The sequence below is a fragment of the Ammospiza caudacuta genome, chromosome 5, assembly GCF_027887145.1.
Source record: "Ammospiza caudacuta isolate bAmmCau1 chromosome 5, bAmmCau1.pri, whole genome shotgun sequence".
In the NCBI taxonomy this organism is placed as follows: Eukaryota; Metazoa; Chordata; class Aves; order Passeriformes; family Passerellidae; genus Ammospiza; species Ammospiza caudacuta.
Genome location: NC_080597.1, coordinates 10,016,016 through 10,028,473, shown reverse-complemented (window position 1 = coordinate 10,028,473; position 12,458 = coordinate 10,016,016). Strand labels below are relative to the sequence as shown.

General features: G+C 35.2%; 2 protein-coding genes across 5 annotated transcripts in view; one reads left to right on the top strand and one right to left on the bottom strand.

The window, feature by feature from the left end:
* Positions 1-2,690, top strand: part of PARPBP (PARP1 binding protein) — a 37,848-nt gene extending 35,158 nt beyond the window's left edge. The window contains exons 10-11 of one of the 4 annotated variants that reach the window (XM_058804613.1): positions 946-1,087; positions 1,755-2,690. In XM_058804613.1, coding sequence (XP_058660596.1) covers positions 946-1,087; positions 1,755-2,059 — 447 coding nt within the window. In that variant the 3' untranslated portion in view covers positions 2,060-2,690. Of the gene's footprint in view, positions 1-918; positions 1,088-1,724 lie in introns of all 4 variants that reach the window. The other 3 variants (XM_058804611.1, XM_058804612.1, XM_058804609.1) reach the window with 3 other exon arrangements.
* On the bottom strand, positions 2,414-3,641 carry PMCH (pro-melanin concentrating hormone). Its single transcript, XM_058805233.1, has 3 exons — positions 3,390-3,641; positions 2,683-2,884; positions 2,414-2,463 (listed from the first exon to the last, which is right to left on the bottom strand). Exons 1-3 carry the CDS (start codon positions 3,639-3,641, stop codon positions 2,414-2,416), a joined length of 504 nt encoding a protein of 167 aa, XP_058661216.1.
* Between the last annotated feature and the right edge of the window lie 8,817 nt (positions 3,642-12,458).

Sequence of the window (12,458 nt, the reverse complement as noted above, 5' to 3'; positions counted from 1 at the left end):
AGTGGCATCAATTGTGACTGAATTTTGTGGATAATGTCCTCTGGGAAAGGGTGTTTCTGGGAACATTATTCTCTTTCCTTCTATCTAAATCTGAGAATTTAAATTAGAAGAAAAGTATATCTCTAAGGGTCAAATCTGAACTGCAGGTTTAATCTTGCTTGTGCTAAGAGGAAAAGTAGACTTGCATAATGCAAACCTTTTAATCAGAAAAGTGTCTGTAAACCTCTTATTCAACAAATCACTCCTGCTATCTATTTATGTATTAATATTTATTTTGTAACAGTGCTTATTACTTGTTCTTTTCTCTGATGCTTTTACTGAAGCACCTGTTCGGCTCAAATTGATTTAAATTTGCCTGTGCTGTTGTGATGGAATTATTAGCTAAAAATCCACTTATATTGTAGATATCTGCTTTGTGCTATGTCTTTCAATATAATTCCTATAATCCAGTGCACTTTGAAATGGAAGTGAGGGCAGAGTTTGTCTTGCAGAACCTATAACATTTATTGTCAATTGTACAGAAAGTACAATGCTTGACCCAAAATTCTTAGCTGATGTGAAACTGTAACTTAAGAATAAGCTGAGGAAATTTTACCTGAGACTTGAGCTAAATGGGCATGTTTTGGCAAATGAGGAGTTAGACATTGGCATTCAGTGGTGAAGTGGCTTTGTTTGAAGATCTAAGAATTAATGTGTACCTTTCTGAAGGTGCTGAAACATAGTTTTGAATTATTTTAGTACTTTTAATAGAATAATAAATTATTATTCTTGAAAGCCCTTATGCTTTTTAAATTAATATCTAATTTTCATTTTTAATGTAAGCATATCCATTGTTCTGGTATTTTATGTGAAAAGAATGGTAAAGCTCATTATTATACAAGTCTTGCTGGTGTTGTCTTTTACTTTTTTAAATTATAGAAGCTAATAGCAGATTGGTATTTGCAGATGAAGCAATCTTCAATTAAGTCCCAGTTTGCCTGTACATATAAAAATGATTTGAGTGAAATGAGTGGCCAGCATTCCCGTGCAATTCCAACCTGCAAACATTCTGTACCAAAGCAACATTTAAAAGCTGGAAAGCCCACAGGTAAGCTGTGGTAGGATTCAATAAATAAATGTGTGATGGGTAATACTTTAAATGCTATCCAAAAAGCCTTTAGCATAACTCAAATATTTTCAAGAAAAGGAACAAAAATGTCTCATTGTTCTCTGTGTCTCATATGCCAGTTAAATCTTTTTGCAATAAAATTGTAGTGCCAATGCTTTGAAATTATAAATGTTTGAAGAGTATGTTGATGCTATCTTGCAGTAAAAAGTGATATATATTGCATATATGACATATCTGTTCTTATTCTACAAAAGTAAGCCAAGTGCAATTTATATTTTTGCCATTAAAGGGGGGAAAATTTGTTTTACTGCACTACAAACTATATAATATATAAAATTTTTATGCCCTTTAACCCTCTCTTCCAATATCTTAAAGTTATAAATCCACTTCCCTAAGTTAGTTCTTACATGTTTTTGAGCAATGTAATTTTAAATTGGCAATGCTCTTATGAGCACATAGCAAATTTAATAGCAATGACAAGCATAGCTTTGTTTTATTGGTAATACATTATTTTTTATTAAAAAAAATAACATGGCAGTCCTTATAGAAAAAGGATGTGTGTTCCCAGGTAACTTTTTATTTCATCACATATGTTTTTGATATTCTTACATGACAGAAGGTCCAAATTCATGTCTTGATGTACCAGGGCTTGGAACTATTTCTGAAAGTGTTCACCAGACTAGAAGTTATACAGAAATGGGAAAGCTGAGTTGTCAGCCAAGGAACAAGAACTCTGAGAATGAACAGATGGATCTGAATAATGACAAAATAATCTGTGACAAGGAAAGTGAACCATCTTTGCAAAAAAATACTAAAAGACTGAAGACTTCAAGCAGCTCTAAGAAGGAATTGGACAGCAAAATTGGTGGAAAAAGAAAACAGACCAAAAGTGCAAGTAAGAATAAGTTGATTGCTGGTCAGGCAAAATTAACTCGCTTTTTTCAACTCTAAGTTTTTGTTTTCACATACATGTATATTGGCAGATGTAAAATTATGCAAGAAAACAGGTGAAATTTATGAATTACTTCCTTTCATATGTAAATAATTGAAAGTATCTTGTGTATTATAGTAGACAATTACTTAGAAGCCTGGATCATGCTGAAGTATTTTATTTTTTAATAACAGTACATTGTTAATGATTACACTGTTATTTTTGGTAATGAATTATGTATCCCTCTACAATGCAATGGGAAATTAAGTTTGGATGTGTATGTACAGTTACACTAACACTCAGTAACTTCAAATTACATTAAATTGAGAATAAAATGTTTAATCTTCAGAGAAGGTGGTGGAGATCAGTAGTTTTCACACTTGCCAACAAGGTCGATAGACTCTTCCCAGCATACACCTGAGGACTACAGGAGAGAAAAAGAGCTTGAAAATTTAAATCATCAAAGAACCAGAATTCTTATGGCTTCTGGAAATATTAATTTAACAAATGCTCCCTCCCCTGTGCACCGAATCATAACAGTCATGTAGTCTCTAAATGAACATATAACAAATTGCTATATTGACATTGTAGTGTACTTTACCAAAATGAAATAACTTTCTGTGTAAAAATAAAATATATTTACTGTCAAAATCTCTTCTTCCAATAGGTAATTTAGCTGAATTTTCTTCATCTGTGGTCTCTCTTTCCTGTATTGACTCAATATTTTGAATTTCAGTGTCAGCTGGAAAAGCCATGGCTCCCTTCAGTGCAGGATAAGGTAGTTGCTTTCTACCTAAGTTGATTGGCATAACATGATTGAAGAAATCATGCCTGGAACCTCTGTCCTGTTTTGTGGGAAGACAAGAGGTTTATCTTTATTTAAAGTCAATTGTATCACATTTTGTTCTTTATATTCCATCAGGGCAGTTATTTTATGTTTCAAAATCATACGTTAATAGTTATGACCTGTATTGCATCCTTGGCCAAAATGGTGTAATGAACATAATTAAATAACGAGTCCCATGTTTGGCAAAGTTAAAAACCTGTTGCTGCATATAGGGACATCATCAAATATAAATATCAGTTTCTTCTTACCCCCCACAACCCCCATCCTCCAAGTTTTGGCTACTGTCTGTGAAAATCAGATTTAATTCAACTGTCTGAGTTACACATTTAGAATCTTGGCATTAGGTATATAGAGTTGAACTTTTTTTTCTTGACTATGTTATGTTGAACTGGTATGTTAATATATTTACCTGGTTATTGATTTAAATTGTTGCACTTGTTTTCTAAAGGGGTGTAAATGAATTTCAATATTTGAATTAAGCCAAAATTTAAAACTGAACTCACCAAAACCTTCGTGTTTCCAGCATTCTTATCATTGAAAACACTGCTGTCTTCAGTCTTGTAGTACTTCAGCAAAGGTATAGCTCCTCTGTTCATACTTTTATCTCCATTTTGTAGAGTTTTTCCTAGATTTAATGCAGCAAGAAACATATCTTCATCTTCTACCTCTTGCAGAGACTTTGAAACTGAGAGTAGAAAACCTTGAGAAAAAAGAGAGAGAAGGGAGAGAATTAGGAGATATGATGAGATGCACATTTTTTAGTCATTTAATGCTTGCGTAAAGGTTTGGCACTTCTCAAATTCTAAGAAATCTTTCCCAGTGGTAAATAATTGTGTTTTCCATTTCTGGAATGGCACACTTTATATATTTTACAGGTTGAATGGAAACTACTTCAATGGCTGATGAGTTCATGCTTTTAAAATGACTCACATCAAAGTGTAACCTTTTCTATAATCCTTCTAATCCCATCTGTTTAGAACTAAAACATTTCTTTGTCATACCTAATTTGTTTCTTTGTATGTTTTTAGAAGAGATTAGTTTCTTTTGGTGGATCAATATGGCAAAGTTCACAGAAAAAGTGATGTCCATTTGAGTTGTTTATCAAGCCTTACGTCTGGTTAAGGCAATTTAAGAAGAGTAACTAATCTACATAAGTAAGAGGGATTCTTGTGTGATGCATCATGGTTGTGAATCTGGATTCACAAAAGAGCTGAAATTCTGGAAATTTGATGATGGCTTAGACTGCTACCATGTAAAAGCTGAAATAATTAATTTGTGTTTTGATGTCTGTTATGTCAGGTTGCATTATACCAAAGAGCTAATGGCTAGAAATGTTTATTAGTACCTAATTACTGTGTTTTTGTTTTCTTACTGAAAGTGGACCTTTCTCTGCTACAAATATAACATAGTCAAATATGCTTGCTAAGAATGTAGAAAGAAAAGTAAACTTCAGTTTTTCATTTGACATGTATTTGAAATGTATTTATTACCCTGGAAGCAAATATAAATGTTTCTGCACACTACTGTTGCATTGTTGTTGTGTGGGGCTGGTTGTTGTTGTTGGCTGTTTTTGTTTGGTTTGGGGTTTTCTGCCTTATCTGGAAAGCAAATAGGGCCAGCTGAAATTTAGCTAATCTCTTAATGTCAGTGATAGAAACCACATATCCATTGGCTGTGTGCCTCTTAGCTAGTGCTTCAGGGGACCATGCTGCTATTCAAGACAAAGCACCAGGAAATTGGCCACTGTTCCCTGCTGAACTTCCTGGAAAACCACCTGCCTTGCCAAAGTAACTTCTTGGTAAGACATTTCGTGGGAAAAAATGTCATGCTGGACTAAGCAGATTTTGACTAAGAAACTTTTTTGGTGTTCTCTCTTTTCTCCAAATGAGAAAAATGCATTTCTGGGCAAAGCATCTCTCACAAACAGAATTGTTGCTTATCATCTTTTTCATTTCCTTGCTGTAGAGCTGGTACTTGCCTTTGGCTAATTGAAGTGTTTTCTTTCCTTTGACTTTAACTGCCTGTCTACAGAGGAGACAAATTTGAGAGTTGATTGTACGGGGTTTAATACTTATCATCCAATAATTTTTATTTTTCCCTCACATTAAGTATTTGTACAGTTTTTTCAATTAATAAGCAAAAGCCATACATGCTCTCTTGCAGGTACTTTTCATTTAGCTCAGCCTCGACAGAACAGGAGTGCTCTGGAGCTGTGGTGGCAGAAAGCTGTTCTTTTCATATGTTGGTCTAAGAGTTGGAAAACAAGCAATCAACCCAGTAGTTTGGGTAGGTGGCAGGAGCTTCTGCTTCTCTGGAGCTCTGGCACCCCCAGGTGTGCAGCATCTCACACAGGGCTCACTTTTTAATGCTTCTATCATTAAATACAAAACACAGCTGACCTGGATCGTTCAGTTTGTCTGTCTACAGCATCTGGCTAGTTTTCTACTATGAGACACAAGCTGATGTCAGTGAAGGAATGTGTTTGTCAGGGCAGACTTATGGTACTTGCCCCAGGATCTTCTGCTGCTTCTTGAAGTAGTTGTTAATTTTTAAGGTTTGAAGATCCAAGGTGATTGTGAGTGATAATGAGTAGAACTTTTAACTAGGCTGCCAAGAAATCCAGAGCACATGTCTGTAGATTCAATGACTTATCAACTGCTCTGAACAAACAGAAAACATTTGTACACCTGCAGATATGCAATGTGTGTGTTGTGTACAGCTCTTCATAATGCCTTGGAAATCCTAGCACTCTGACATCTACATTTTTATTTATTCCTCCTGCAACTAGAATTTTAGTAAAAATTTAAGATGTTTTAATCCATCATTTTCTATGTTTTACCATTATTCGGACTTTAAAAAGTTATAAATAGTATTATTAACCCAGCAGTGCTTTCAGAACAATAAACATTCCTTTGAGAAATTCTTCTTGCTTCTACTTTGTTACAACAAAATATGAACTCTTAACATCAGAAATCTCATGTGGTATATGTATAAATATAAATTTATATGTGTATCTATATATAAATATATATATATAAATATACATTTATATATGTATCTATATAAAATCTAGATGATAACATATCTGGACTTTCTCTGTACTCATTTTGAATTCTATGAATGTGTTACAAAACAATTGCAGTAGTTTCATTTGGTCTTGTAACTGCTGCAATTGCTGTGTACAAGTGCTCAATTCCTAATTCCTAATCCTATTGAGTGAAGAATAAATGAAGCAGTATGTATTGTATAAATTCAATTATTTTCTATTATCAGAATTGAAAAACTTCACAATACAAGAGATACTATTTAAGTAACCTTAATAAATCATTTTAGTCAATCTTAAAATAGCACAAAACCAATTGGTCAATGTTAATTTGCTCAGTGGCTTACTACTTCTGATTTTAAAAGGTGATTTGTTTGTTTTATTTTTAGTTTGGATCTTGCACATTTTATACAAACAGCTGTATTTTACTCTGATTTGTGGAAATACTAATCCCTTCTTGTGTGTTCTATCTAAATTCCTCAGTGTTTTAGTTCCAAACCCTTCCCACCAAACCAAACAAGCGCGTGTTAAAGTGGAGATTCTCTGTGCTAAAAATGGACAGAGTGTGTCAGCAGTTCACAGGGCAGATAAGAGGTAATTAGCACACTTCATTATTGACTGTAGGAAATTAAGACCCTTGCCTAGCACTGTTTTGTTGTTCCTCCTGATGAATTGGTAGTCACCTGGAATCAGTAAATTGATTTAACATGAAATAGGCACAATGTTGCCATAAGAGATCAGCTCTGGACTTGTGCAGGGGCACAGCTCTAAATATTTGGAGAACCTAAAAGTCATCTTCTATAAATGTGTCAGGAGAATGTACAAGAAAAGGGTGGGGGTGAAACCCCACAAACTAAATTATTTTTACCAAATTTCTGCCCAAGATCTGAGGTATCCATTTCAGTCCTCTGTTGACTTACAGTCTGTGTATTTATAGAATGAAATGTTACATTTGTTTGTGTTACAAATTAATTTCACAGTTGGGAAGACTTTAAAAATATTTTCTGCTGTTTGTTTTGAAAGGCATTTCAGAATTTCATTTGAAGCAAGTATATAAAAATGTGAGTATTTCTTAAGGAATTGTGCAGCAGCAGCAGAGAACAATTTATGCATAGTTTCTTCCAGCAAAGTTAGTGATAAACATATTGGTGACTGTGTCTGGCCTTTTTTAGAATTATTTCTATTATATAAAATGGTCTGTTCTTGTAGGAAAAATTTGCCAATCCACTGTGTTTAGAATTAACTGATTCACTGTTTAAAAACAAATTAACCCCCCCCCGAAATATATCCCTGCCTCCCTAAGTTTCTTCTTCTCAAGAACTTTTTGCAAAGCAATCCATATGTAAGTCTATTAAGGATGCCCAATTAATCAATGAAGTGGAAAGAGGAAAAGAGGGAGATTGCTCAAGCCATAGTAGCTTCTTAATTAAGAAAAAAACCAGTGGTGATAGTGAAATATTCTGTTTTCATGTAAAAACAAGGCACACTCAATTATTCTGTAACCAACAGCAGAAACTTCCTTATGAGAACAATAAAGAGAATAAAAAAGACTGGGCCCCTGTGCTTTGCAGGCATATGAGAGGATTTCAGCCAAGAAAAAAATACAGGAAAAAGCAAGAGGTGCAACTGCAATTTTGAGCTTCATTTGAGCACAGGATGTCTGTGAGAGGCTTTGAAGCTGCCTATCCAGTGCAAGCCTGCTAAAATTCCTGTGATTTCTACTCTTCACCATTACTGTTCATATGGTTTTGATAGTGCTGAGGGGAGTAATTTATTTTGCATAACTAACATGAAGGCTGGAAAACTTTTTTAGGAATATTGATTATTGTCAGCTCTTTACCAATGGTGCAGGAACCATTGTTGAATTAAGCTCCCTAAAGGGCAGTGAATGCCCTTGCTGGTACACAGTGATGACCACAGCTGGTGTTTCAGAGGAGCAGAGCAGCAGTTCTTCTCTTTGCTATTATCTGAAAGGGGTCTGGATAAGGTAGATGAATGTTGCTATCAATATAGTTCCTATTATCCATGAATCCTATTGATGATGTAGTTGTGTCCTACACGTCAGTCCGGGTTCTTTTACTGAGCTGGATCCTCTGAGTCAGTTTGTGTGATAAGATGCAGCTCTCATGTAGAAAGAGGAATGAATCCAACTCTGCTCAATTTCTTTTTAGCAGAGCAATTGTTCAGTAAATTGGCTCTTCATTAAAATCAAAATGATTTACTGTTTTTCACCTGGGGTTTTTTACCAAAAATGTCTCTTTTTTTTTGTCTATTTTTTGTTTCTGTTTTTATTTTTACATTTCAGGCTCTTTTAAACACAATTGCATTTTCATCTGAATTTTTTCTACTAATGCTTTTTTCTTATGACAGAGTATAAGCCTCAGTTGTTTGGAATCTTGGTAGTTATGGAATAATAATGCTGCATTATGAGTCCATGAAATATTTTTACACTGTTTTGGATGTCAGGTACATTTTTGAGATATGCTATTTTGTAAGATATTCCTTAAATAAACACAGAAGTCAGAGGTGTTTACACACAGAAATGTTCTAGTATAGTTTTCACATGGTATGCTGAGCCACATACCTAAGGTGTGGGTCTGGGTTTCTCCTCGTGAATTCTGGAAAAAGAATCAGTTATTTTTTAATTCTGTTATTGTGAAGTAAATTTTAAAACCTACAAGGACCCACCAGGTATTCTCTCTCTGGTGTGCCATACCAGTCTGTGATTTTGGCTCTTCACTGTTTACTCTAGCAACAAGGGGTTGGAACCAGATAATCTTTGAGGTCCTTTCCAAGCCAAACCATTGTGTGATGCTACTCCTGCCATTCATATGCTATTAGCACAATGGTGTAGAGAATGAGACAATATGTGCATGTTCCCTTAATTGTTGCAATGCTTGTGGTTGTTGTCCAAAGACTGGGAGTCACGTTATGATTTAGTGACTCTCGTATCCTTGAATGTATTTTCTTTATTATCTGTGCTAACAATCTAACCAAATTGTACCTGCTTCTGTTATATCAATTCCAGTCATGGCTTTTTCATCCCAAGTATGTGCACTTTGTGTATGATTGAAACATCTGTCTCACAGACTCTGAGGAAGAGGAATTGCAGGCTGTTAATCATACAGTTTCTACTGTGTGTTACCTTTGTCTGCAGAAGAGACTGTGCTACCACTGATACTCAAAAGTACAGCCAGATACTTATAAAAGCTCTCAGGAGTTCCTGCACAGAATGGCAGTCACACTGGAGATTCTGATGGAAGCTGTCCAGGAGAAATCAACTAAGTTTCTGGACATACCACGTCCCTCTATGCCAGCATGCCTGGTAATTCCCATAAATGAGAGCCTGTTGGAGTCAGCCAAATTACTCTGGCAGATGTCTGCTTCTTTGGTGTTGACAATCCAGATGGGTGGATTGTTGTTACCCAGTCTTTCTGCAGGCTTTGAACAGGTCTGTGTACACTGGCGCCAGGACTGCTAGCCGTGGCAGCAGTTCACTGGACAGACGAGCATCAAGGTCTGCAAAGAACAATGCCACAAGGTAAAGAATTACACCAGATGTTATTTAATTAGAAGCAAAACCAGCCTGCTTTAAATAATCTTATTCTAGCTATGATCTGGTGCTCTGTTTTAATCAGAGATGTCTTTTATGGAAGATAGCACTGCTGTCAGTGAAATATCAATCATAATTTTCATTGATATAGGATCGTGAAAGGTTTACCTTAGCCAGAGGTTTGTATTTTACAAGACTCAGTTATTTCCAAGCAAAAAACTAAAATGGGTAGACTAGGATATCCCTATGTTTAGCACTTGTTTTACATGCCCCATATCTTGAATATTAAGTGTTATTTTCCCAAAGGTAATCAACAAGAACTGTGAAGGAATAGAATGTAAGAAAATAAAGATAGTGCAGAAGGCAATCTCACACCTGAGGAGTTGCAGCTGTGCTAATCACCAAAGATTAGGAACAGCCCTGCCCTTAACAGGTCACAGCTGTGTCCAATAATGGTGAGTGCTACAAAAGAGTGGGTTAGCTGGGTGAGGAGAGGTTTGCAGTTTGTTGGTTGTGCTGTGAAGAGAGATGGAGTTTGTTGGCTGTGCTGTGAAGAAGGAGTCAGTGCTATGAGGAGCAGCATGTGAGAAATCACTGAGAAGGTATGGAACTCTTGCAATAAGATGACGACAAAGAACTGCCTTCTTTGCTAACTGTAGTGCTGCAATGACCTTTTCCAAAATTAGGACTTCATCTTGGTCATTCATTTTGTAGCCAGGTTTTGGTTAGAAGTATTATTTGCAGCTGAAATTATTCTGTCTCACCATTTTGGTGGATGCTGTCTGCCGTTCATCCTTGCATCCACATTGACTCATGTTCAAAGAATAATCATTTGCTGACAGCATGACTGATCCTCTGACATATTATCAGCACACTTCCCATATCATACTCTGTTCTCACTTCTGCTGGCACTGCCTGCTGTGGACATTGAGTTGTGAGTGATAAAGTGAGCAAGGGTTCCTGCCCTTTATGCTCTACCTACCAGTATGAGGCAGCTGAGTACTTATGATAGTTCTATGCAAAATGATGATTTTTATAGGTGGAAGTGCTACATGTATGCAAAGAATTAATGAGGGTTACAGTTTCAGCCAGAAGACTTCTTGCTGCTTTGCATGGAACCTTATAGATCTGTTGTGATTTGCTGCTGTTGTTGTACTTAGGATCTGAATGTTCCTTACCATGTATTGAAGACTTGTTTACAGTATCACACTGCAAACCAACTAGCCCTTCAAAATAATGGGACTATTGAGGGGAAAAACCCCACTCCACCATTGTCTTAATTATGTAGGGATATATTATGTAGTTACAGTCTTGAAATCTCGTGTATATTTTTGACAAATGTTTTTCTTGACCAAAGCATGAGGCAAAGATTACATCTACCCATTGCTTACCCATAGTGTAAGCATGTAAAAAGTAAAAATGTGTAAACTTGAGCTACTAATAATTATAAATTTTGTGCATAAATATTGGTGTATATTGGATCTTCAGCTGTTAGCTATTTTTCTGAACTGCTAAGATTTGATTCAGTTGAGCTAGTTTACAACTTGTAAGATATTACTAATATGCAGTCACAATCAAGTTTGGTGACCACTACCTGTTGGTTCAGAGTTGCCATCTGTAATTGCAAGCATTCATTTTAAATATACATGTTAGGGAATTTCTGGCAAGGAACAATCAGGTTTTAAGATTGGATTTTATGTAAAATTATAAATTTCTTCCTACTGGAAGGACAACAGAGCAAGTCACACACATTCCAGGAGACATTGGGAGTGCAGTGATGATGACTTGACACAAGTTGACTTAAGGCCTGATGAGGCAAAGCACTCCTCTAATGGACTTGGTGCCAAAAATTAGGAACTGGGTATGAAGATTGTCTTAGGTTTGTCTGCAATGACCATAAAATGGTGTTCAGGACCCTGGAAGAAAAGACCCGGGCAAATAAGATCACAACTTTGAATTTCTGAGGAATAAACTTTGCTGTGGTTAGAGTTCTGCTTGGGACAAACCCATGTGATAGTCTGGGCGAGAAGAGGAATCCAGAATTGCTGAATTCACTTTTACACCACAGGGGAGTATGTTTGCTAAATTTAGATTTTCCTAAACATTAGTGTGCCATTAGTTTAACTTTCATTTATATCTCCTGTTTCAGCAGATATCTATTTAACCTGCATTGTCTATCTGATTTATTACTTCATCTAGCAAATAATCTATAATATTCAACAAAAACACTTCAGACTGTAAAAGTGAGTAGAAACAAGCTTAATAACATTATCTGTAAGTGATCAGAATAAATTTTCTTTCTGTTCTTTTATCACTAGTGAAAATTATTCTAGTTCATTTAATGAATGTCTGAGTTTAACATTTAGCATAAGGATTTTTACCTTAAGTGATAAACTAACTTTGTCTTGCAAGTAAAAAATCTGTCTTGCAATATCACCACTTTCTGCACAAATAGTTTTGACCATTAACTTTTCTCAGCATTTATTTGTTGGTTCTAATTAATACATATTTATCATGTTTATTTTAAAATGTAATTGCCTTAACATACTTTGTTAGTATATTCAATAAAGCTATAGAACATTCCAGAAAATGTAACATAAGGCTTTTGACTGTGGAAACATTATATTTGTTGGTGGGAAATGCAGTGCCACATATTTAGCTATATATTCATTGGTGGAAAGTGGTGAAGAGTGGTTTTAAAATTTATTTCATATTTAATGAATGTACATCAAGTTCGTATTTATTACATTCTGTGGAGTTGAGTATGAATAGAAACAGAAGTTGAAGAAAATAAAGAGAATTTAATTCATATGGAATAGTTCTATGCTTCAGGGGAATTTTGTATGAAGAATATGCCATAATTGATTTCTGAATCTGACTTTACATATTCCACTAAATCAGAAATAATTGTCTCTAAACTGAATATTTTTGTTCTCAAAGTCATGGGGTAATATGTTAAAAAATTTATGTTAAGAT

Bases quoted from the DNA above. Each gene is read 5' to 3' on its own strand.
- PMCH (XM_058805233.1), bottom strand. From the start codon at position 3,641: ATGTGCATCTCATCATATCTCCTAATTCTCTCCCTTCTCTCTCTTTTT. The intron at 2,885-3,389 runs GTGAGTTCAGTT...CCCACAAAACAG, and splicing joins CTGGAAACACGAAGGTTTTG to GACAGAGGTTCCAGGCATGA. The intron at 2,464-2,682 runs GTAAATATATTT...TCTCTCCTGTAG, and splicing joins TGGAAGAAGAGATTTTGACA to TCCTCAGGTGTATGCTGGGA.